Source organism: Trichomonas vaginalis, chromosome IV (genome assembly GCF_026262505.1).
Source record: "Trichomonas vaginalis G3 chromosome IV, whole genome shotgun sequence".
NCBI classification, from domain to species: domain Eukaryota; phylum Parabasalia; order Trichomonadida; family Trichomonadidae; genus Trichomonas; species Trichomonas vaginalis.
The window spans coordinates 15,626,078-15,648,553 of record NC_067206.1 but is presented as its reverse complement, the minus strand read 5'-3'; the positions used below and the strand labels follow the sequence as shown (position 1 = coordinate 15,648,553).

At 33.3% G+C, this 22,476-nt stretch overlaps 12 protein-coding genes and 4 pseudogenes across 16 annotated transcripts, besides 3 other annotated features; 4 read left to right on the top strand and 12 right to left on the bottom strand.

The window, feature by feature from the left end:
- Positions 1-3,939: part of a mobile genetic element that runs on past the window's edge.
- Positions 479-1,291, bottom strand: TVAGG3_0100740 (annotated as a pseudogene). The gene has a single exon. A coding segment is annotated over exon 1 (813 nt).
- Positions 3,940-5,227: 1,288 nt separating the features above from the next.
- TVAGG3_0100720 (ribonuclease H-like family) lies at positions 5,228-6,287 on the bottom strand (the record flags this gene model as incomplete). The annotated part of the gene is made up of 1 exon (XM_001294437.2): positions 5,721-6,287. The coding sequence occupies one exon, from the start codon at positions 6,285-6,287 to the stop codon at positions 5,721-5,723; it is 567 nt and encodes a 188-aa protein (XP_001294438.2).
- A 584-nt stretch (positions 6,288-6,871) lies between these two features.
- Positions 6,872-22,476: part of a mobile genetic element that runs on past the window's edge.
- Positions 7,119-7,547, top strand: TVAGG3_0100710 (uncharacterized protein; the record flags this gene model as incomplete). Its single annotated transcript, XM_051222787.1, has 1 exon — positions 7,119-7,547. One exon carries the CDS (start codon positions 7,119-7,121, stop codon positions 7,545-7,547), a length of 429 nt encoding a protein of 142 aa, XP_051107773.1.
- Positions 7,548-7,711: a terminal%2Cinverted (terminal inverted repeat of Maverick-2 transposon ID:TVAGG3_0100500).
- TVAGG3_0100700 (uncharacterized protein) lies at positions 7,712-7,948 on the bottom strand (the record flags this gene model as incomplete). The annotated part of the gene is made up of 1 exon (XM_051222786.1): positions 7,712-7,948. The coding sequence occupies one exon, from the start codon at positions 7,946-7,948 to the stop codon at positions 7,712-7,714; it is 237 nt and encodes a 78-aa protein (XP_051107772.1).
- Positions 7,997-8,437, bottom strand: TVAGG3_0100690 (repellent protein 1 family; the record flags this gene model as incomplete). Its single annotated transcript, XM_051222785.1, has 1 exon — positions 7,997-8,437. The coding sequence occupies one exon, from the start codon at positions 8,435-8,437 to the stop codon at positions 7,997-7,999; it is 441 nt and encodes a 146-aa protein (XP_051107771.1).
- On the bottom strand, positions 8,468-9,064 carry TVAGG3_0100680 (uncharacterized protein; the record flags this gene model as incomplete). The annotated part of the gene is made up of 1 exon (XM_051222784.1): positions 8,468-9,064. One exon carries the CDS (start codon positions 9,062-9,064, stop codon positions 8,468-8,470), a length of 597 nt encoding a protein of 198 aa, XP_051107770.1.
- On the bottom strand, positions 10,067-10,501 carry TVAGG3_0100670 (uncharacterized protein; the record flags this gene model as incomplete). Its single annotated transcript, XM_051222783.1, has 1 exon — positions 10,067-10,501. The coding sequence occupies one exon, from the start codon at positions 10,499-10,501 to the stop codon at positions 10,067-10,069; it is 435 nt and encodes a 144-aa protein (XP_051107769.1).
- Positions 10,547-10,819, top strand: TVAGG3_0100660 (uncharacterized protein; the record flags this gene model as incomplete). The annotated part of the gene is made up of 1 exon (XM_051222782.1): positions 10,547-10,819. The coding sequence occupies one exon, from the start codon at positions 10,547-10,549 to the stop codon at positions 10,817-10,819; it is 273 nt and encodes a 90-aa protein (XP_051107768.1).
- TVAGG3_0100650 lies at positions 11,138-11,700 on the top strand (annotated as a pseudogene). The gene has a single exon. A coding segment is annotated over exon 1 (563 nt).
- Positions 11,841-12,335, bottom strand: TVAGG3_0100640 (organellar and viral DNA polymerase type B; the record flags this gene model as incomplete). Its single annotated transcript, XM_051222781.1, has 1 exon — positions 11,841-12,335. The coding sequence occupies one exon, from the start codon at positions 12,333-12,335 to the stop codon at positions 11,841-11,843; it is 495 nt and encodes a 164-aa protein (XP_051107767.1).
- TVAGG3_0100630 lies at positions 12,427-14,087 on the bottom strand (annotated as a pseudogene). The gene has a single exon. A coding segment is annotated over exon 1 (1,661 nt).
- Positions 16,073-16,265, top strand: TVAGG3_0100620 (uncharacterized protein; the record flags this gene model as incomplete). The annotated part of the gene is made up of 1 exon (XM_051222780.1): positions 16,073-16,265. A coding segment is annotated over one exon (193 nt), but the record flags the coding sequence as incomplete, so codon positions are not given.
- TVAGG3_0100610 lies at positions 16,709-17,500 on the bottom strand (annotated as a pseudogene). The gene has a single exon. A coding segment is annotated over exon 1 (792 nt).
- On the bottom strand, positions 18,793-19,520 carry TVAGG3_0100600 (organellar and viral DNA polymerase type B; the record flags this gene model as incomplete). The annotated part of the gene is made up of 1 exon (XM_051222779.1): positions 18,793-19,520. A coding segment is annotated over one exon (728 nt), but the record flags the coding sequence as incomplete, so codon positions are not given.
- TVAGG3_0100590 (integrase core domain containing protein family) lies at positions 19,869-20,954 on the bottom strand (the record flags this gene model as incomplete). The annotated part of the gene is made up of 1 exon (XM_051222778.1): positions 19,869-20,954. The coding sequence occupies one exon, from the start codon at positions 20,952-20,954 to the stop codon at positions 19,869-19,871; it is 1,086 nt and encodes a 361-aa protein (XP_051107764.1).
- Positions 21,841-22,467, bottom strand: TVAGG3_0100580 (keratin-associated protein family; the record flags this gene model as incomplete). Its single annotated transcript, XM_051222777.1, has 1 exon — positions 21,841-22,467. A coding segment is annotated over one exon (627 nt), but the record flags the coding sequence as incomplete, so codon positions are not given.

Genomic DNA, 22,476 nt, shown 5'->3' with positions numbered 1-22,476 from the left:
CTTATTTGACATACATGCAACGCGTGCCTTCTGTGCATTCATTATTTTAGTCTTTGTGTAATTTTGTGTATTCATTGCATCGTAACCATATGATCCATTAAGTGAAATCTTGCAAAATAAACTTTTTCCTTTATTTCCTTCTAATTCAGCCTTTTGTCTTTCGTTCATAAATTCGTTCGCAAATTCATTAAAACAAGTGTTTTTCGTAAATGTTAAAATTGATTGAATATCATCGATGATAAAATGAAATCTGTCGATTAGATACCAAAGATAATAAGAAGAAAATGGTTGATATTGGTTGTGTTTGATGCTAACTGAGTTAATTTCCTCTGTTTCTGGTCAACTGGTAGATTGTTTGATTTCATGTAATTATACATAAAACCGCCAATTGTTTTTTTCATCTGTGATAATATCTAAGTTTCTTATTATCGTAAAAAGTTTATGTAATCATTAATGTATTTTTCATCAATGTGACCCTTTACTTCAGCCACGAATAAAGTATTTTTCTTTCTAATAATTCCCAGTGCTTTTGCTTTCTTTGTTGCTGTATCACAAATGATAACACCATTCAATCTTCCCGGCATATACATTTTATGGTCAGTATATTGAATGAAATCATGAGGATTAGATGAAAATGATGAAGGATATAATGAATTAAAATCAACACCAACGAAATGAGTCATAATGTTGGTGGTGTCCTCATTTGATACAGTTTTAGTTTCTGGACTATATGAAAGTTTATTAATGTGCGTGATTCCTTTAAGATTTACTCTATGTTGAACATTTGATAGACCACCAGTAATTCCATTACGGAGAATGTGATAAGCTTCAACTGAATCTAAAGTCATTGGTAAATTATTTTTTAATGCATAATTTCTTAAATTGATTCTTAAACGTTGAACATCTTCATCTTTATTTGATTTTACGACATTACAATAACAACACATTAACTGACAATTTTCTTTGGTATGTGTTTTTCATTATCGATTCTATCTAATGTTGGTTTATTTGCATATGTAAACGCTTTACCACACATTTTGATTTAGATGAAAGGATTAAATCGTGATAGTATTGAAAATCATCCATTGAAACATTATTTTTAGTATCTCTTTCTGCTTTTTCATCTTGTTTCTTATATGATTCAATTTTATATTTCCAATACTTTTCGTTAATTCAAACTTGATTCCACATTTTCTTCTTCTGGATATTTTTCGTTAGGATTAAAGTCTTTATATGCTAAAGCGTAACGAATCATTGATGCATTCGATGATAAAGAAAGATTATGAAGCATGTCAATTTATAACAAATGTTTCTTCAATAATTTTATCAATTGGGTCAATCATAATTTCAACATCTTTATTGCAATAATGAATAAAATATTCTAATCTATTCTTAAAATTTTAGCATCATTGAGATATATTTGATAATCACTATCTGATATAGTTTCTTGAGTTAATGCTGAATAAAATGAATCTTTCGTGAATGGTTCCTCTTTATATAATTCTTCGTAATTTTCTTTTCCCATGTGATGAATTGATAAGGGAAAAAGGATTTAACACGTGATTTATTGTTTCCGAAATCTTGAGTGAATTGGTCTAATGTCCCACCCGCTATATAATTTCTGATGTCAATAAATCTCAATTCATATGGAACGTTTGTTTTCTTTACAATGATTGCTTAAATTGAGAAGAGAACCCAGCATTGATTTTATTTTCCATTTTGCAGTGTTTAAATCACGAAGAATTAAATTTAAATCAAACTTTCCCGAATTAAAACCTATGATATTCACTTTATTGAATTCCTCATCTAGAAGTTCTTTAAATGCTTCCTTTTGTTTCTCATTTAATGTTTGCAACTTCATTAATTCTTCATATTGTTCAATATTTGATTTAGCAACTAATGAACAGGTTGAAAATAAAAATTCAATCCAATCAGAAATAAAAGAATCACTTGAAGTTAAGCAAAAATTCCTCGTAAATGTTTTATCACGGTCTACGACCTCACCGCTTCGGTCTGAAAGACCTTCAGGACTCAAAGAGTCCGTTTGCGGCTTTAATTTAACCGTTGATGATACCATGAATGGTTTTAAGTAAGCGTTCAAAGTTGCACATTCAGAAAGTTGAAGTTCTTCTTTAGTCTCTAATGTTTCAAAGTCAAAAGTAATATAATATCTTGTTGGTTTATAATATTCCTGCAAATTGTGAGCTAATAGCCATTGATATATCTTCTGTTTCGTGATATGTGGTGCATATGGTTGTTGTGTGTTTTGCAATTGAACGTCTTGAATTAATCTTCCATTATTTTCTTTACATTTCTCACAATGTTTTAAAAATCTTCTTTGGTTTTTCCTTTCTGGATCATCACGGATAGAATAAACTTCTTCTTTGCAAAAGGGGCAAACTTTATATCCTGTGAGTGCTTCAACGTCTGTTATTCTGTCAGCGTGAAGTTTTCCACATGGACTCTGTGTTAATAAAATATTTACTGTTTCAAATTCTGGATCTATCATTATTGAATCCACTAATGAAAAGTCTACCTTGTTAATGTCTACGTCTTCTGGTTGAGGATCACAATAATAAAAATCAATATTAACGTTTAACATTCTTGCTAACCTCTCACTTTCTGATGAAATGCAAACCTTCATATGCATCTATTGCTTCGTTTAAATAACTTCTACGAGTTTTAGGATTAACACCATCAGGAATGTTATAGAAGCGTTTAAATAACCTTCTACCTTCTGCTCTAATTTGATTATCATTCATTTTAGCTGTTCCGTTTTTGTTCATTTATGTAAGAATAAAAATTAAAAAAATAAATAAAAATAAAGTTTATTTTTTAAAGTCCGAGACTCAGAGAGTCCAGGGCTAAAGTCCATAAAATGAATTAAGAACACATAAATTTTTATCATCTGCGACGTGACGAATACATTTTAATTTACTCAAGAATGTGTACCCTGATACATTAAATCTAATTCCTGTCTTATTTAATTTCACAACTTTGAAAAGGAATGTATGAATAGCTATAAAATGATGAGAAGATGTTTTATGGGTTGCTTCCATTTTTTCTGAAATAAATGAATAAATATAATGTTTATAAGTTTTCATATCTTTTATGTTCTTAATAACGAATGGTATAGACCTTTCCACTTCGTCTTCCTTCGGTGCTGTTCTTTCATATGAAACATTATTAGTATCTTCAATAATGAAACCACAATCACATAAAATTTTATAGGTTCCAATGGTTTCTTTTGATATTTTATCTAATAAATCAAAAACTTTATCAACACCCGTGCATTTATTTAAATAATAATTTGTGTAAATATCATGATCTTCTTTCTTAATCGTATTTGTTGCATATGTTACATTTTTCAATGCTTTTTTGAATTTTTCAGAATCGAGAGGAGGTGAAAGTAGGATACAGGGGTATTCTTCATTATCAATAAATTGTAACTTATGTTTATGAATAAATTTTGTACCTTCTTCTGAAAGTGTTTCGTCAATATCACCATCTAATAAATTTTTAGTAGATTCCAAAAAGTAATTTTTATATCTTTCTTCATGAGATTTCTGTACTTCTGATTCTGAAGCTGGGATATTCATTAAACCCTCTACTTCATTCTCATTATATTTTTCAACTTCTCTTAATTCCTTAATTTTTTCATCTATTTCATCTCTTATTTTTTCCAGTCTTTCAATTTCATCATATTCATCATCTTTAATCCGTTCTTCATAATATTCAGGGAAAACATCAGGTTCTTTAGGTTTTTCTTCTTCAGATGTGGGATATAAGAAATTTATAACATCATCTTTATTCATTTTTCCATCATAATCTAAATCATTTAAAAACTCCGCGAATTTTTTACAATTTCTTAAATAATATTTATTAACTTCATAACTCGCCTCCTCTAATATATCCTTTATTTCCTCGTTTGTGAATCCCAATTTTTTAACGTCGTTAGTCTTGACACTCATTTTCATACGAATTAAAAAAATAAATTATTCAAAAATGTAAGACATGAATTTTTAAAGTTTATTTTTCATTCATGAATGATAATTATATCTGATTTCTTTTACTCTCTCATACATACTAGATTTGAAGAATTCGGAACTTTTACCATAATCTCCTAAATGTTTTCTTATCCCCAACGTGTGCCAGTTATTATATGAAACTGAATAAACTTTATCTTTATCTTTACACCTTTCATCACTTCCAATATATTTATATCTCAGTTTTGATTTAGCATTTTCATATTCATTAACGTTTAATAATTCACAGTCTTCCTTTTTAAATAAATGTTTAAGATATTCAGGATTTAATACTCTACGTTTATATGCTCCTAACTTAGTTCTAAAGGTTTTTCTACAAAATTTAGGAATTCCATCCTCTTTAATGTCATCAATGATTTCCATTTCATTATTTTCAATTTCTTCTTCTCGTTTATGAGGTCTTTGATTATGACTCCATTGATTCCATGAAATTAAATATTCTTTATCATTATATTTATACCTCATTAGCTTATTTTGGCTTTCATATTCATTTAATAATTCACAGTCTTCCTTTTTAAATTGAAGTTTAACCCATTCAGGATTTAAACAATGTTTAATTAATCGCGGAATATCTGACATCATCTATATATAGCTTCTTTTATAAAAGATAAAAAAATAAATTATTTTAAAATTAATGTTAATTTTTTATCTTTTATAAATAAATATATTTTAATGCATCGTCTATATATAGATGAAACAAAAAAAGTCACTAAACCCTTCAACATATACTACTTAATTTATGTAATACATGATTTGGATAAATTTTACAAAAATAGAACCTATATTATATTCTTTTCAAAGATTCTTGCAAATCATCAAAAATAATTGTATTTTAAAAAACAATCAAATTATCCTTTCATTATTTTAAACTTAAATTAGTTTTTATGATTGACTAAAGCAATCATATTTATTCATCATTAAATAAACAAAAAAATAATATTTGAGAGTTATTTCAAAAAAAAACACATTGAATTTATTAATTTGTCTCAATTTCAGTATTATAAATTTTTATAATTTCAATATTTTGAAATACACTTTTTAATATTTCAATATTTATGATATTTCAATGTTTTAAGTGGTCTCAAATTGAGCTTCTCAAATATAAGTTGGCCTATTCAAATAATAAAATTAAATAATATTTAAAATAATAAATAAAAGTGATTGAGGTCATAGCAAAACGGCTGTTTGGAGGCAGTTAGGAGCTAGCGGTTGAAGCGATAACATTCACAGCCAACATCTACGGTCAAGCGGCAGCATTCAAGGGCAACATCTACGATCAAGCAGCAGCAAGGAGCTACGGCAGCAACGAACTACGGCAGCAAGGGGCTACGGCAGGTCAAGCGGCATCATTCAAGGCCAACATCTACAATCAAGCTGCAGCAAGGAACTACGGCAGGTCAAGCGGCATCATTCAAAGCCAACATCTACAATCAAGCAGCATCAAGGGGCTAGAGTAGGTCAAGCTGCAGCATGGAGCTACAGCATCAAGGAGCTACGGCAGCAAGAGGCTACGGCAAGTTAAAGATCAGTCAGATCTGGAAATATCTTTTTCAGGATTTCATTTGTCATGAAAAGCTTCAACAGGATTCTACACTTTATTAGATCTTCACGTGCGTTTTGATTAAACCTATTACGCAGGTTCCGCACAATTGAAATCATTCTTTCCACATCAGCTTAGGTTGCAGCAATAGACATGAATTTTAAGGCAATCTCTTTCAATGCCTTGAAATTTGCATCACATGCTACCCAAAACCTTTGATCCAAGCAGGTGAGGTCGGTGTTGTTCCTGATTTCACTCTCATTCATATGTATAAAGTTGGAAAGAGCTTTCTTGTACTCATTAGCTATGCTCTTGGCCGAACTTCCCTTGTAGAACCTCGCTTCTGCTTCTGCACGTCTCGAAAGCATCTCGATCATAAAATCGTTGAAGCTGTACTCTTCCACTTCTTGCATTGACAGAGACGCCCATTCACCAAGGTTCCTGCCTAGTCTCCTCCTTGGTTCATTCTCTTCAACTTCTTCATCCTGAGCAATGTCTTCTGCATCTACTTGGCCATCACCTTCAATTGCTTCGTTCTCAATCTCGGGCTCTTCTATATCTAGATTTCTGTCCAATTGATCCTCTGACACTTCATCCAAATGATCAGGGGTGTAGCTCCTTGGAGGGATTTCAAGTTCAGCATTGATAGGTATTGGTTCTTGGAAGAAGAGTGAAACGTCTGGCTTGTACTCAGTATGCATGTTCAATTCTGCGCGGATGACTGACCGGCCCCATGGAGTTAGACCAAAGGCAAATTTCATCAAAGCGTAGTTGCCCTGTTTGTCAAAAACTTCATTCATGTTGGCGATTAATGCATCTGCAATGCGCTTTGACGAACTTGATAATTCAGGACGATTTGCAATTCCGGTCAACTGCTCAATCGTCGATTGAAACATTGGATAGATGTAGCAGAAGCAGCCAACGTCACTCTCTGCATAATTCAAGAGTTTCTTGATTGGTAAAAGAATCTCTTCGAAATTTAACAACCATTGTGGAAGTCCATCCTTGAAATCAATTCCCATATCCCTTAAGATCTGAACAGATTCCGGTGGATCATCCATATTGAACAATTCATAAATTTTAGGGTGTTTTTCTTTTATCCACTTCAGAAGATCCCAGAAAAACACCCAGCGATGATCCGGAACATGAATAACCCTCATATTCAATGCCCTTCTCGTGTCCGGCTTCGATAACTCCTTGCTTATCGCTTTGCAATAATTAATTTGCATTGCGAAAGCTGCACAATTGTCTGCCGTATGCTTCACCACTAGTATCCCTAAGTGGTGTACTGTGGCACTGCGCGCCTCCGTACGCAAATTAGCGGTTTTGACACTTTACGAAACCGGTAACGTATATTTTACAACACAACCATAACACAACTTAACCTTAAATATTTACAAAACCATCTGACACATAAACAACTTCACTAACGACTTCACTAACGACTTCACTAATGACTTCACTACCGTCCTCACTAAATAAAAAATAACCTTATTTTTATTTTTTTAAATTTTTTATTTCATTACAAAGACATGTCTGACTACATTTACTATGACTCTTTCCCAGAACGTTTCCGTGAACTATTCAAAACTCAAGTAAAACTGAGAAACATGCATTTTAACAAAGACAGACCCATTGACGATGAAAGAAACCCTGAATATATTACAATCCCTTATGATGCTAAATTTATTGCATACATTCCTTATGGTCGCAGAGGAACGAAAACTATTTCAACAAAGAACAAAAATTATTTCTGGAGCGATGAAGAAAATTGCCTTATCTACATAATTTTAAATAAAGCTACATATTGTACAAAAGAAGGTTGGACTGGATTTGAGCTCTACATATACGACGACGATGGAAACAGACGTTGTGTATACCCATACGATAATATGTACCATTGTTTTCATCAAGCATTAAACGAATACATAGTCAGTAAGGGTCTCATTCCTGTTGAGTAGATATGCTTTATTTTTGTTCTGTCATTTATAAAAAATAAACTTAAAAATTAATGATATCACCACCCTCACACGTATGAAAACATAGCGCAAAAATAAATTTAGGGTAGAAGGGTAGATCTAACCTCATTTCTACCCTCATTTCTAACCTTGTTGAATTCATTGCTTTATAACTCTCTTCCTTTCTCCAACTCTTCTAACTTCTTCCTAAGTTCAGCAATGTTGTCCTCATGAAGTTTAATCTTCCTTAATATACCTTCTCTATCTAATGGTTGCTTTATCTTTCTAAACTGAACTCTACCATCCTTCATAGTATGAATGTAAAAACCTTCTGGAATAGTTCCTGATTTAATGTATTCTACCAAAAACTTTTGTTTCATTGCTTCAGTGACTTTATTTGTCATTTCAATCAAATAAAAATTTTAATATTAAATAAAAATAACTTTATTTTTTCAGTAAGGAAACGCAGGAGTTTTACGATTTATTTGAGGAGTAGGTTCTGGTTTAAATGTTGGAGTCGGTTTAGGAGTTGACTTTTGAACAGGAGTTTGTACTTCCATAGGTTCAGGAGTCATTGAAGGTTTTGCTTGTGAAGGCGTTGGAGTTTGTTTAACTTCAGCTACTTCAGTATTATTTACAACATTTGCTTTATTTCTTTTCAACATCATAACTGCTCCTGCTGTAGCTAGCAAACCTAGTGGGAGACCATATTTTATATAAGGACTTGACCAAATGCTATTTTTGACAGGAGCTGGTGGAACACCTAACCTTGGTGAGACTGCTCTTTGCCATTGTGCAGCTCGTAAGAAATATTCAATAGGTGCTCCATAATCGTTTGGTAAAGTTTGTTTCATAGATGGTGAAGGTTCGCGAGAGCTTGATGAAGAACTCATTTATAAGCTTTAAAAATAAACGTTCATCCATTATTCCTCACTGTCGTCCGTAGCTAAGTTATAGTCATCTAATCTTATTATGGGGATGCCTGACTGTCTTACCTGAATGGCAAAGCAACAATCCCTCATAAATCCAATAAGTGGCTTTGGTACATTTTCAGTTGCTAGTTCAATAGGTCCTTTAACAGACAATTTGTATGTTATTGGAGCAGTAGATGTTTGACCTTGCTGGAAGCAAAAGTCCACTTCTGTTGGAAAACCACATAAGAAATGTGTGTTGTCATAGCTATCCCATTTATGTTCCACACTACCATCATCCACCAATGACCTCATAACATCTTCATTAAATCCAATCATATCATTGTTTGTATTGCAAGCGTTCGCAACCATTTCATAAAATACAGGTCCATATGATTTTTCAGGTTCTGCAGGCATATTTCCATAAGCTCCCATGGAAAGCTGAAGATATTTAAACTTAGGGTTCTCAAAATTAACATAATAGTTGTCTTTCTTTCTAAATAGTGCCCAAATACTTTTAACATTAATAGGCGTATAAGCTGCTGTAAATGTTGCACTTGAACTATCTGTATTCTTTGAGAATGAACCGTCCATAGGAATCCAATCCATAACTTTAACAGGAAAACATAAAGCCTCGTTTGTATAATGTTCTACAAGTTCTGTATAAATGTTAGGGTCTAAAGAGAATGACTTTGGATGAATGAAAACATTCATTAAAATCCATCTTTGTTCGAAATAGTTGCTGGTTTACAGTTGTAATAGTAACTGTTCCACTAGCTTCTACTGCCTTCGTTATCATAGTGAATGGTTCATTCCATGGAACAAATTTATTTGTCGGTGGATTTGAATCTGAAGCAAATACAACTTTAAGAGTTGGATTGAAAGCAATGATATCATTTACAGATATAGATGTGCATTGTAAGGCGTCGCTACTGAACTTTTTTAAGCTGAATGTTTCCTGCAAAAGCTGGAATAAATCGAATAGCTTCTAATGGAAGGAATCTTCTAACAGGAATTCTTAAACGAAGCTTAAAATCAAATGATTTTCCTGCTGTAATTGGACCACTAACAATTTGTCCTGTTCTGCATGTTCCCGAATGACTCCATACATCTTCATGTCGAGTCTTTGAGAAAACATCTACTTTCTTTATTTGTTCGGTAGTTTGTGAGTTTGAAGTTATATATGCTTCTTCTCTTGCGTTGTCTTGAGAATATACGATACGACCATTTGCAAGGATTTGATATCCAGCAACTGCATAGAAAGCGTCATCGAAACCAATCCAAAATCCTGGTGGGTTTGTTTTATTGGAACCTGAACCAATTTCTTTATCTGCAATAAATTGACCTTCCATTTTATACGTAATGAATGTATTGTAAAGGTCCAACATATTTTCACCAGGAGGTGAGAGATTGAATGTTACCCATGTGTTATCTTTAGCAGTTCCAGGTTGTGATGGAATCTTTGCGTCAAATATTTCTATTAGTGTCACCAATTTGAACTGCATTGTCTATGATATCGAAATATGAGCGAATCTGATGAATATGCTCTGCTGGAGTAAATTCGTTTAACTGTTCGTTCTGCATGTATTTACTTCGGATAAAAATATCTATTTACTTCATTATTCTCACTCTTCTTCTTGGCATTCGTGGTGGAAGTTGTTTCTTGACATTTTCAATGAACTGTACATTCTCTTTTGTCTCAACTTCTTTCACTGGTGGGTCAGGGTTCTTTGACTCGGTTTGTTTTTCAATGAAATTCACGAACTTTGCAATAAGCTCTTGGTTCGTTATTGAAAGAACATCTGGCTTCTTTTCTTCTGGTTCTATTGACTTTTCAGTTTGAATAGAAGGCTTAACATGGGCTTCGTGGACTTCACCCTTACCATACACCTTAATGTTGTCGCTTTCTGCATTCGCTAATGGAACCTTTCTTTTTCTTACGTATATTTTACCATCTTTACTCTGACTTACGTAATAGAAAGGATGTTGTATTCCTCTTGCGTCATTTAATATAATAGACTCTCGCTCTGATTTTGACAAGCTCATTTTACATCGGTTAAAGTTTTAATTTTGTTTTTTATCTGCAGTCAAATGACTCAGACAAGCTCTACGGACAAGACCCAAGGGGTCATAGATGTTGAAGCATTGAAGAAAGAAATTCGTGAGCAAATTTTATCCGAACTGAAGGAACAAAAACAAGAACAAAAGCCAGAGAGACCAAAGAGAAAACTTAGTGAAAAACAACTAGCTGCATTAGCTGCTGGAAGACAGAAGAACCCACGTTTGCTGGCGAAGAAAGCTAGAGAAGAAGCAAAAGCAAAGGAAGAACAAAAAGCTAAAGAAGCTGAAGCAAAGAAAGAGTAAATGGTTTATTTTTATCCGAATTAAATGTATAGACAAATACCTTTAACTGTTGCGTTCAGTAGTGAAAACCCTGACGTCAAAATAAAGGGGAACAGAGTAACGTTTAAGTTTCCAACAGACTGGATTGTGAACATAAATGAAGAGAAGTACATTGGCATAACATCTATGTATATAACACGTGCTTTCAGAAAGGTTGACTTTATACTTCAAGTCGAGATAGAAAATGACGAACAGTCTTTAAGCGCCCAAAACATTCACATATACAAATACTTTAAAGACGATACAACATTGTTGCAATGTATGATTTCATTTAATGAGATGTTCGAGAAAAAGTTCAACATTGAAGTACAAACTTTACAGCCTTTACGTGAGTTTCTTGCACAACTGAAAGAAGAAGGTAGTCAGCCACAACTTATAGACTTTCATTATGAATTTAATGAAAATGAAGATGGAACACATGACTGTCAGTTTTTGTATTCTCACCATTCAATGAAGTAACTAAAGAGAAAGAAAATCCATTACGTATAAGATTTCAAATCTCTGAACCAAGTGATGATTTCAAGAATGTTTTCAATTATGATGCAATGCTTCCGAGGAAAAATGAATTTTCAAAGATTGTAACACCTGGCATTTGGGATAGAAAGCAAGCTATATTATATTCAAACTTAAGTAAGGGAGTTGAAAATGAGTTCATTGGTCATACAAGAACTTCACCACTTCCTAACCCTAAATACTATAAATTAACTGGCTTCAATCGTGAGTTTTGGATAGACATGTTCTCCACTCATGACCATAACTGCCCAGTGTTCTTACCTCCAGACCATAAGGACTGTCTCTATATTGAAGCACAACTCTTAAACTCTACCATCGCAGTATTGTAAATGACCACATGGGCTTCGCCCTTGCCGCTAGTTTTATTTTTATCACGAATGACCTCATTGCTGACAAAAATATATGACCTCATTATTTTTATCACGAATGACCTCATTCATGACCTCATTGCTGACAAAAATAAATGACCTCAGAACTTCAACTTACGAATAAAGCTTGTTTTAGTCGTTATTGAGAAGTTAAACTTTTCAGCAAAGCAAGGACTAGAAGACTTACATAAGTCAAATCCAATCTCTTGACCATCATGAAGTGCTTTGTAAAGTTTCATTAAACTGAACTCAGAGTCTTTGTCATATGTTCCAACAGGTATGTGAATGTTCTTATCTTCATTGTAATAGCATTGTATAGCTTCAGGAAACATTTCATTAGCTGTTAAAGCAAGGACGTCTTGTTTGACACCTTTGCAACGTGCATGGAATGCAACTTCATTTAAATCATTCGTGAGTAAGTCTATGTAGGTCTTCTTTCCACAAAATATTGACTTGTATGCTAAACTTTGTTTTCCAGGTGTTATTTCTGCAAAGTCAGAATGGAACTGACCTAATGTTTTACCAATAAGTTCTCTACCGTATCTCTTCTTAAACTCTGCTGCAAGCTTTGGTATGTCTTCATTGAAAATATGCATGCTATCACAGTCCTGGTAAAATATTTGAAGTCCCATATCTTCAGCAGTACAGAATACTTCACACATTATTCTCTTCGACATAGATAGAATATTAACACCAAGTGGACAGAAGTTAAAGTGTCTGCAAATGCTTTTCGTTAGCTTGAAAATAGTTTTATCTGAACCATCCAAACCTTCGAACTTCACTATATGGTTGTAGTTTCTGATGGCATATCTTATAGCATCTTTGTCATTTACTATGGTTATTTTTGACTCAATAGGAGATAGAATAGTTTTGCCATAAATACTGTTCAGAATGAGCTTTATATTTCTTGCAAAGGATTTCCTTCTTTCTTATACTTTAACCTTAACTCAAACAACTTCTTTACTTCATCTCTTATTCTAATATCTCTGTTTCCATCGTAATAGTATCCTTGCAACACTTCACATTTGACACCTTGATATTTTATGAGGTCTTGTAATGTTATATGGTCAACATACATTAAACAGCAAGTGTTTGAACTTCTGGGAACGTTAAGTTCTGGATTTAGTTCAGGGTCACAAACTATTAAAGGAAAGTGTCTATGTATTCCAATCTCTGTTATCTTAATGAGAACAAAGAAGCCAGACATAAACTTTTCACCAATGGGTTCCTTTGGTCGTCATCGAATAAATGTCTCATGAGATACTCTGTGCTTAGCATCTCATCCTTCAATACTTTTGGAATTCCTTCTAAAGTATACAATCTTGCTATAGCGGATGGATATAATGAAACAGCGTCGAAGTCAGCAATGAGTTTCTTTTCGCTCTTTTGTTTCATGTTATCTGACAACATACATCTTCCACCTTGAATGCATCTCGAAATAAATTCTCTTGGTTTATTTGAGAGGTCATAAAGATTTCCATTCGGGAAGTATACTCTGTTCTCAAACAATTTGTTAGCAATAGAACAAATACTAACGTAGTCATAAACGTTTAAATCAAACTCTTTCATTAAGTCATTGCGGAACTTAACAAAACCTTCTCTTAAAATTCTTACATCTTGTTTGCAGTAAAACGTGCTATATTTTTCTAAGTCGAAGTGGTTCTCATCTATTCTGCAACCTTTGATGGAATCTATGTTTTTCATGAATGTATCTGCATCCTGGATAAACTTACATGCTTCAGAAATGACACCAGTTCTGTTGTCATTTGCTAACAAAGTACTGCTGTAGTAGTTATATGGAAATACTTCTTTCGGTCCTGTTTGTAAGTTAAACATAGCAGGAAATAGTTTAAGCTTCTTATTTATAACACTGTAAGAGTCTTTTATAATAATTGCCCTTCCTTTATATAAGCCAGTTATTTGCATTGTTCGTGAACCTTTAATGATGGGAGTTCCTTTCACTTCTGTCATGTGTCTTAAGATGAAGTTTATATCATAGCTGAGGTTATGGAAATATATTAAACTCTTGTCAGGAAGTCGTTCCAAAAATTCTGTTGCACAGTTCTGACCCCAAATGCTTTCACTCACTGAACCATCTTCACTGTCGTAACAGATGTTAAAAGCTTTATGAAAGCCGTCTGTGCTACACTCAAAGTCAGCAAAGAAAACATGCTCAGGAATGAACTTACACTTATTTTTATTTACTTCTTTTGACTCGGCTTTCTTCTTCAGTTGTACACAATACTTTGGGCATATGTCAAATCTTTAAATGGTGCAAGGTTCTGTTTTATATAAGTCAGTCGTATATGTGAAAGTTCTCCATAAGAAATAGGTTCGAAATATTTGCACTCCCACAATGTTTTCATAACATCCCATAGCGGTGTAGTTCTATCCATGCGAACTACATATTTATCTTCCTCTTTTATAAATCTTCATCTGTTTCTCAATGTTCATTCCACCACAAGCTTTGAGAATTTCTTTATAGTTTCGAATGAAATATGTTGTCATTGGAAGTCTTTCATTTAACATGTAGTGGTCTTCAACAAGAAGTAAGTCAATAGTTCGAACAGTTTCACATTCTTTTGGTATGTATCTCTTTATTTCATTATGTCTTGAGTCATTGAAGTAACCAATGGTAACATTAAATGCTATACTGTTGCGTCAGAAATTTCTTGTACTTTACTTTGAGGAAAGTCTCTAACACGAATGACTTCTCTCATGTGGTCAATAGTTTCTTCATTTACTCCAGCCTGAATGCAAGCATAAACGAAGCAGTTATCTTCTGTCATAAGTGTTGCAGTTCTTTTGTTCAGTTCATTGAAGATTTGGTAGCGTTTCAAGATTTATAGTAATGTGCAAAGATACTTCCAGAACTGACCGCTTCTCTTCTTATAAAACTTCTTTTCACCAAGGATTTCATTCCAGAAGTCATCTATATCTTGTTTATCTCCTGTTTGTTTAAGTCTGTTCAATAATCTTTTCTGTCTTTCTGTCAGTGTCTTTCATCTCTATATGGTCTCTTTTTTGGTTTGCCTTTCTTTACATCTGACATCGTTAAGCCTTCATATTCTGTTAAATCATACATCTTTATTTCAGTAAGATTCTTTATGTTTGTCAAGAAGAAGTCATAGTGCATTTCAACAATACCTGCAGCATTTGCTTTCTATCTCTGATATAAAGTTCTCCTTCAAGAGCTGATGTAGTAATGTTCCAATATTATTGAGGTTTAACGTAGAAATTCATACTTTCCACCAAGTTTATAACATACCATCCATCTCTGTTGGGAGTTTATTTTAATCTTCTCTAAGAGTCTCATGAAAACCTTACCGAAATGTTTGTGTAAGTAGTCTCTGTTTGGTTCATCTAAAGCTTCGATGTTAAAGTCAATGAGTCTATTGCCTGTCTTAACATTCCTCTTCCTATTCTCTTCATCTTTCTTTAACCATCTCTCACCTTCTTTGGTTTGCGTCATTGAACGAAGGACATCGTTAGCTTTGCGAACTTGTTCTATAGCGCTCTTAAACATCTCTCTTCTCTGTTGTTTCAGTGTGTCGTCTCTTCTTCTTGTTTCACCAACGTTTGCATTTGTTATGTCAAACATTTCTCTTCTTACTTCATGAGGTACTGAACGTCTATGATATAAGTCAATAGCAACGTCATTTAAAGGAAATGCTCTTGCATGGACTTCGTCCTCGCCGCGTTGCGCGCTTTATGAACTCATGAATTCTATCATAACTTATTGCACCATTATAGTCATTGAGGATGTCAGCGAGTGCTTTTTTGTTTGTTGCGTAATGTTTTGCAACATCTATGTTAGCTTCTGTTAGAAGTTGTTTTATTTCCGAGTGTTCTAACTTAGACAACTTCCGATACATCTTAGTAGGAAATAAAAAAATATTTTTTGAAAAATTAGATTAGAAAAATTATTTCTTTCTATATTTGCCATTCCGAACTTCGAAAAGATGTTTTATACCAGCATAGAATTTTCTCTAGAGCTTGGTCTTATATCGTTTTCATAACAATATTTCTATATTCTTCATATAAAGCCTTTTTTTTCATACATTTCATAAGGACAATCTAACCAGAATAGCGCATATCCATTTTCGTTATCTAGGTCTCTATATGTTTCTTCTGTTTGTAGAATTTCGCTTTCTCTATTTAGTTCTATGTCTATATATTGTGGCTTAAAAAGATGTGGGCAAGAAGGGTCTGGCGCTATGTAAAAAGTTAATTTTTCTGTCATCTTTTCTATCGGATAAAAAAATATTTTTTGAAAAAATTAGATTAGATTTTTTTAAGTTATTTTTCAAAATAATTTAATATTTTTATTTTAATGAAACACATGCAAGATTGCAAGTTCTTTTCATACAATGCTCTCGCTACTGCCATCAAGAATGAGTTCAATAATGCTTCAAATGTTAATGTTATCTTTAACAAGAAGTTTGTGAAAGAATCTAAGTTTGGTCAGTATGTCAGACCATTAGCTATCGTCATTGACCGCAAACGTTATACTTCACAAGAGTTAGCAGTAGTTTTGAAACAAAAGAGTTTCTTCGTGAATGTCAAAGATACTCATTATACTGTTATAAAGAACTCTAATATTGACTTCTTCAGTATTGATTTAAATCTTTCCGAACAGAAAGAATATAAGAAGGGTGAAAAAAATCTGTGAAATATTATCCTTCATCTCTGAAGACAATAACGAACAAAGATGTTATACAGAAATTCTTACCAAAGGTTGAAGAAGCTTCTATTGACATTGACGAAGAAGTGAAATGGTTGAAGAAATAGACCCTGAAGTTATTTAAGCAAAAATATATTTTTTGGTGAAGAGGTGAGATCTCACTCCGTTTTTTCACCTCTTTTTTCACCTCATTCTCTCTTCGTTAATGTTGTCGTGACTTCTTCGTTAATGTTGTCGTGACTTTATTCTTCCTCTTTGAAGTTAGTTTATCGAAATATTCTGTTATTTTTTCCTTCAGTAATGGTAAGTCTTCTTTGAAGGTAAGTATTGTGCAACCTTTGATGTCATAGTGTGTTTGAGGAAGAGTATTTTTGACAATTTCCTTTATTTGCTCATTCGGTGTCATTGAAATCGGTAAGTTTTCACGATAGAACCAGTTTCTGTCAGATTTATATATTTTAGCAAGGTCGTAAAAGCTTTTGTTGTTTCTTCTGACTAAATGCAACATAACCATATCTTTATCTTCTTTTCTTCTCCAACTCTTCAGTATATATCATATACTTATAACTCTTTTCCTTTCCTTTTGGTACTGAACGCGTATTCTTTTCTGTATGCTTTTGTCTTTGGATTCAATGACTTCATCTTTTGCTTGAAGTTTCTTTTCCATCTCTCCACGTTCTGCTTTATATAGTTCATCTAACATCATGAAAATATAACAAGCATAACGAGGTGAAGCCCAATATTGCTACAGCGTTTACTAAAAGTCTATGAACATAATAACCTTTCAAACCAGGAGCCAAATTCTTGCGATTTTCGTACGGAATCTCTTCTCTCGGTTTTCCGAGGGAAGCAATCATATGAGGAAATTCTTCTAAAAGTTCTTTTGTCTGTTGGTTTTTCAAACCAATGATATGCTTGCTTTGTAGAACGAAGAGCATTCATTATACTTTGCATTTGGTACATGTCATCTTTGACCGAACGAATGAGACGTAACTGTTTGTTATACTGTATGTATTCGTATTCTTCATTTATAGCTTCATGGACTATAACTGTTGTTGTGTTCTCTGATGTTGTCATTACTGTCTTTACATACAAAATAAAAAATAAATAAAAATAAAACTAACTTTATTTTCTGTGTTAAAGAAATGTTAAAAATTCATGTTTACATATGTGAAAACTCAACGGTTTGACACGTGCCATATGTCATTTTACTCAGAATTTTGTGCTGAATTCAGCAAAAATAATGAGTTCATTTACTCACAATATTTTTGTACAAAACGACCCCAAACTTTTAACTTCTTTTCTGCAGCTTCTAATGCTATCTTAGCGAGTTCATATTCTCTAAATTCTCTCTTTAAATCTTCTTGTTCCATTGGTCTAGTTCGTATGGAGAATCTCTATAATCATAACATATCTCACGTTCATGTTCTAATTGTTTTTCGCGCACATTTTTCCAACTTCTTGTTCGAACAAGGTTTAGCATTCTCTACTGTATCTTCGAGTTCTTCTTCATCTAACTTCTCATGAACTTTCTTGTCTATGGGTCCATAATTTTTCCAACTGCTATGCAATATTTTGGAGAAGCCCACATTGCTATAAGTAGTTTATAAGTCTTGGTCTACATACGTTCCTCTAACCTGTTTGATTTCATCAGGAATTCCTGCATGAATTTTTGTATAAAAACAACCGTCTGAATTCCGGCGGTTGCTATATTCTTCACAAAATGCCTTATAATACTCTTCCCAGGACTTATTTTCCAACAACTTTCTAAAGTCTTTCCTAAACTGCTGACACATCTTTGTTGCATTAATGTAACCATCCTTGTCTCTACGTAAGACTTCAATACCGTTATAATGCCTTTTGTGAATGTTTCGCCATTATATTTGTTAGTGAATTGTTTTTGCTTCGACTGACATTTCTGTTCTTACATACAAGATAAAAAGTTAGAAAAAAATAAAACTAACTTTATTTTTTTCTATCTTAAGGAAATTCATTATTTTTGTGTTGAATTCAGCAAAAATATATTAGGGTAGATGGTTAGATCTAACCTCATTTCTACCCTCATTTCTACCCCAGTTATTTTATAAACATTTTACATGATATACGTTATGAATTCGTGAGATTCTAAACAGTTTTGTAGCTTCTATTTCTTCTTTTAGTACATCGAATGTTTTAACAATGCCGAAGGTTTTTTATACTTCTTCTTGACGTCAGATAATAGGAAATCGTCAGCAGTTGGATAGTTTTTGTTCAGAAATGCTAACATGTCCATTTTATCTTCTGCTGGTTTCTCTACTTCTTTCTTTAAGTCAGCATAGTCGTTTCTCATACGTTCTATCTCTTTGACGGAGTAGTTATATTTCCTCATTGCTGCTTTACATTTAGAACATTGTGGATTCATTTTTGCGTTATACATTGAAATTTGACCTGCTAGAACAACTAAGGCGTCAATGGTTTTCTTTAACTCAAAAGCAGTTGGTTTTATCTGTTCATTCCATACCTTACCTCTTCTATCTTTATCTCTTATCTGCCATACACATTCTGCAACTAATGAAACAAAGTTGTCGTATGTCTTAAATTCTTCGGATTTATATATGTCAGAGATGTTCTTATATACCATGTCGCAATCTTTGTCCATAACTTTATGGTTGCAATGATATCCTAGAAACTCATAATTTACTTTACGTATGAACTTCTTTATTTCTACTGAGTCAGTTGGTTTCACTTCTATTTCATCGAATTCATGAATAGTGAGCTTTTGTTGTTGGATTTCAGGCAATTTGGGTAAATGGTCAATAATGTCCTGCATGTCATAAAGATATTCTTCATTTTCTTCATCCTGTGCGGTACAGTCTAAATTACTTGTTAAAAGTTCTTGCTTTATCTTCTGGATTTTTGTTTCAAAAGTATATGAAGAAGGAATAAAGCTTTTCATCTCTACTAACATAGATGTTGGATTCATGACTAACGAATTTGGTGCTGTTGTTTGAATTGTTGTTGTGCCGATTGTTGAAATCATATCTTTTATACAAAATAAAAAAATAAATAAAAATAAAACTAACTTTATTTTTTTCATCTTAAGGAAATTCATGAAAATTCAAGACCTTTGGGTCTCGCCGCTTAGCGGCTGAGGGTAGAAATGAGGGTAGATAACTGTTATTTTTGACGAAGTGAAGATTTGCACTTCGTCAAAAAATCCCTGAAATCAAGAATTAATTCCCGTCAAATACAAAAAATGAGGTTAGAAATGAGGGTAGAAATGAGGGTAGATCTAACCATCTACCCTAAACATTATTTTTGGTCATGGACTTCGTCCTCGCCGCTTCGGTCTGAAAGACCTCAGGACTCAAAGAGTCCGTTTGCGTCTTTATGTTAAAATAAATGGTACCATTAATGATATCATGACTGTTCTCATTCATGTCTGATTTACATCTAATGAAAAAGTTTAGAAGAATTTTCTTATTCTTTCTGGCATATTTTTGTCTTTCCAGTACTCCCGCTCTAATGGACCCAGATGTGTTGGTTTAGATTCTCTCAAGTTCTTAGATGGTATAACATCTTCAACGCCTCCTTCATATCTTACTTTATAAGTGTCATCGTTTGTGTTGTAGCCAAGTATTTCAATAACCACTCCTCGCTTTGCTTCGTCAATGGTTTCAGCAAGTTTGCCATTACTACTTTCGACTAATTTATGACGAGGGTAAAATGCTATGGAGTCGTCAGCAGCTTTTATAAGATATCCATTACCTTGCGTAGAGTCTACGATATAATAATTTCGACTTAACCTTAAACGTTTCTTTGTCAACGGTTTGTCGTCAAGAACTACACGAACTTTTGTACCAGGAATGAGGGTAAATTGTGTTGAATTTCTGATATTTTGCGTTTGACTTCGTTTCTTTTGTATATACTTTTCTTCTTGTTGTTGTGTCATTGAATTTGGTGTATATCCTGTTGTAGAATGTGTTGAGGAATTATATACTTCGAGAAAATGTTTTATTGTTTCTTCGGTAAAGTCTCGCTCTTGGTTTAAATCTCTGAGAGTCCTTATGAAGCGGTTTATGATGCCGAGTATGTTATGGTTATGGTCTTCAGTAGTGTAGTGAGTTATGTTATGCTTAATGAGAAAATCTGTGATTTCATTGCTGAGATATGCACTGTCTTGGTCTGATGTTAAAGTACTTGGGCTATGTTCTGCTACAAACTTTTGTAAAACTCTTAACACTTCACGAGTTCCTTTATTTTTCATTGGATATGCATATGCTTTACGAGTGTTAACATTAATGAAGATGAGGAATGGGTTATGTCCTCCTTTTCTGCTTTGAATGAGAGTGTCAAATTGGTATGCGTCAGGAGTGTTGGAGTAAATTGGTAAAAAGTAGTCGTAAGGGTTTATTTTTGTTTGATGTACAACATTTTTGTCAAAGAACCTTTTCACTTCAGCTCTGTTAGTAAATCCCCAACTCTTTGCAGCTTCATTGAACTTCTTAAATGACCTCCATGGATGTTGTTCGAATACTTCTTTCAAGCTCATTTATGTAAAGTTAAAGATTTTATTCTAGGCTCAAGCGCGTTCATTGAACGCGGTACCATGCGAATATAGTCACAAATGGTGGCATATAATCTGCACCCGAGCCTGTTGGATTTGTTGTGAAAGTGTGTGAATGATTTCCTGCGGTTCCACAGAAAATACCTGTGCTTGAATCTACTGGGTCACTTGAAATATCATATCTATGCATGCATTCCTGTCTATCCGAACCTGCTGCAAGATTTGTATAACCTCTTTTTGTTATTGAATGTGAATGACTACCTGTTGTGTTTGTAGTTCCTGTATGAGTGTGCGGTGGAAGGTTTGCTTCAGTAATTTTCTTCGAACCACCTGTTTGCTTTGAAGAGTTCGCACAATAGAGGAATTTATCTACAATCTGTTCCCACGTACCAAAACCTAAAACACTTGCCGGATTTGTTGAGTTCATTGACGTATAAATAGAGCCTATAGGATATATGGTTTCAAGAATCTGGGCCTTCATTGTTAGAAGTTCATGTTTAACGTTTATAGTTTTATTGCCTTCTACAATATTTATATTGTTTGTTATTAAACCATTAGGAAAAGTAGGAGGATAAATTCTTTGTTCTTGTACAGTTGCACCGTCTCTTCCTGTTTTTGTTACTATTTCGATGCATGCCTTAATTTCTTTAATCTTGATTGTTTGAAATTCTTCATGCACGTGCTCTTTATCGGCTTTTCCATTAAGCGCAGCATTTACTTCCGACTTCTTTGCATAATTTTCATCTACATAAGTTTTGTCGGCTTTCTTATCTAACATTGCTGGTAGTTCATGTGCTTCAAAGTTTCTGGCATGACCTTCAATATTCCTGCAACTGTTATCTAAATTGTTTAGTGTATCTTTTACGCTTGTACTTGGATTCTCTAAAGGTGCACTTGAACCAAGGGTATAGTTCAATATTATGTCGTCTGCTCTAACAGTAGTGAAGGATTTATGTGTATGGTTCTTGTCGGCTTTACTGTCTAATGTAGCTTGAAGTTCATTTATATCGGAGATGTTGTGTTTATGAGATTTCAAAACTTTGTTCATTGCTTCAAGTTCAACTTTGTCAGCTTTACTTTTAATAGCATCTTCAAACGTTATTTTTGACTTAACTCTCAAAGTAAATCTTGGTTCAACTAATACACCGTTAACATTGAAAGTAGAGGCATAAATTTCACCGGTATAACCAAATGCTTCTGGTGCTTTAGCTACATCATACTGTACAGTACAGCTTATGTCATAACCTTTAGCACGAATGTATTTATATCTTCTTTCATTAACATTTTTTGTCTTCGCTTCATCACTTCGTGTTAAATATCCATGGTAGTTCGTTATAATCTGTTCGTCTGAAGTTATATAATGAACGTGGTTCTTGACTTTATCACTCAGAGCTAAAAGCTCATTTTTGTTTGCTTTTTCGGCTAATTTCTCATTAACATCATTCACTTCTAATTCAACTCTTCCGCCAGAACTCTTATTATCATTAATCTTTTTCATTAATTCGGT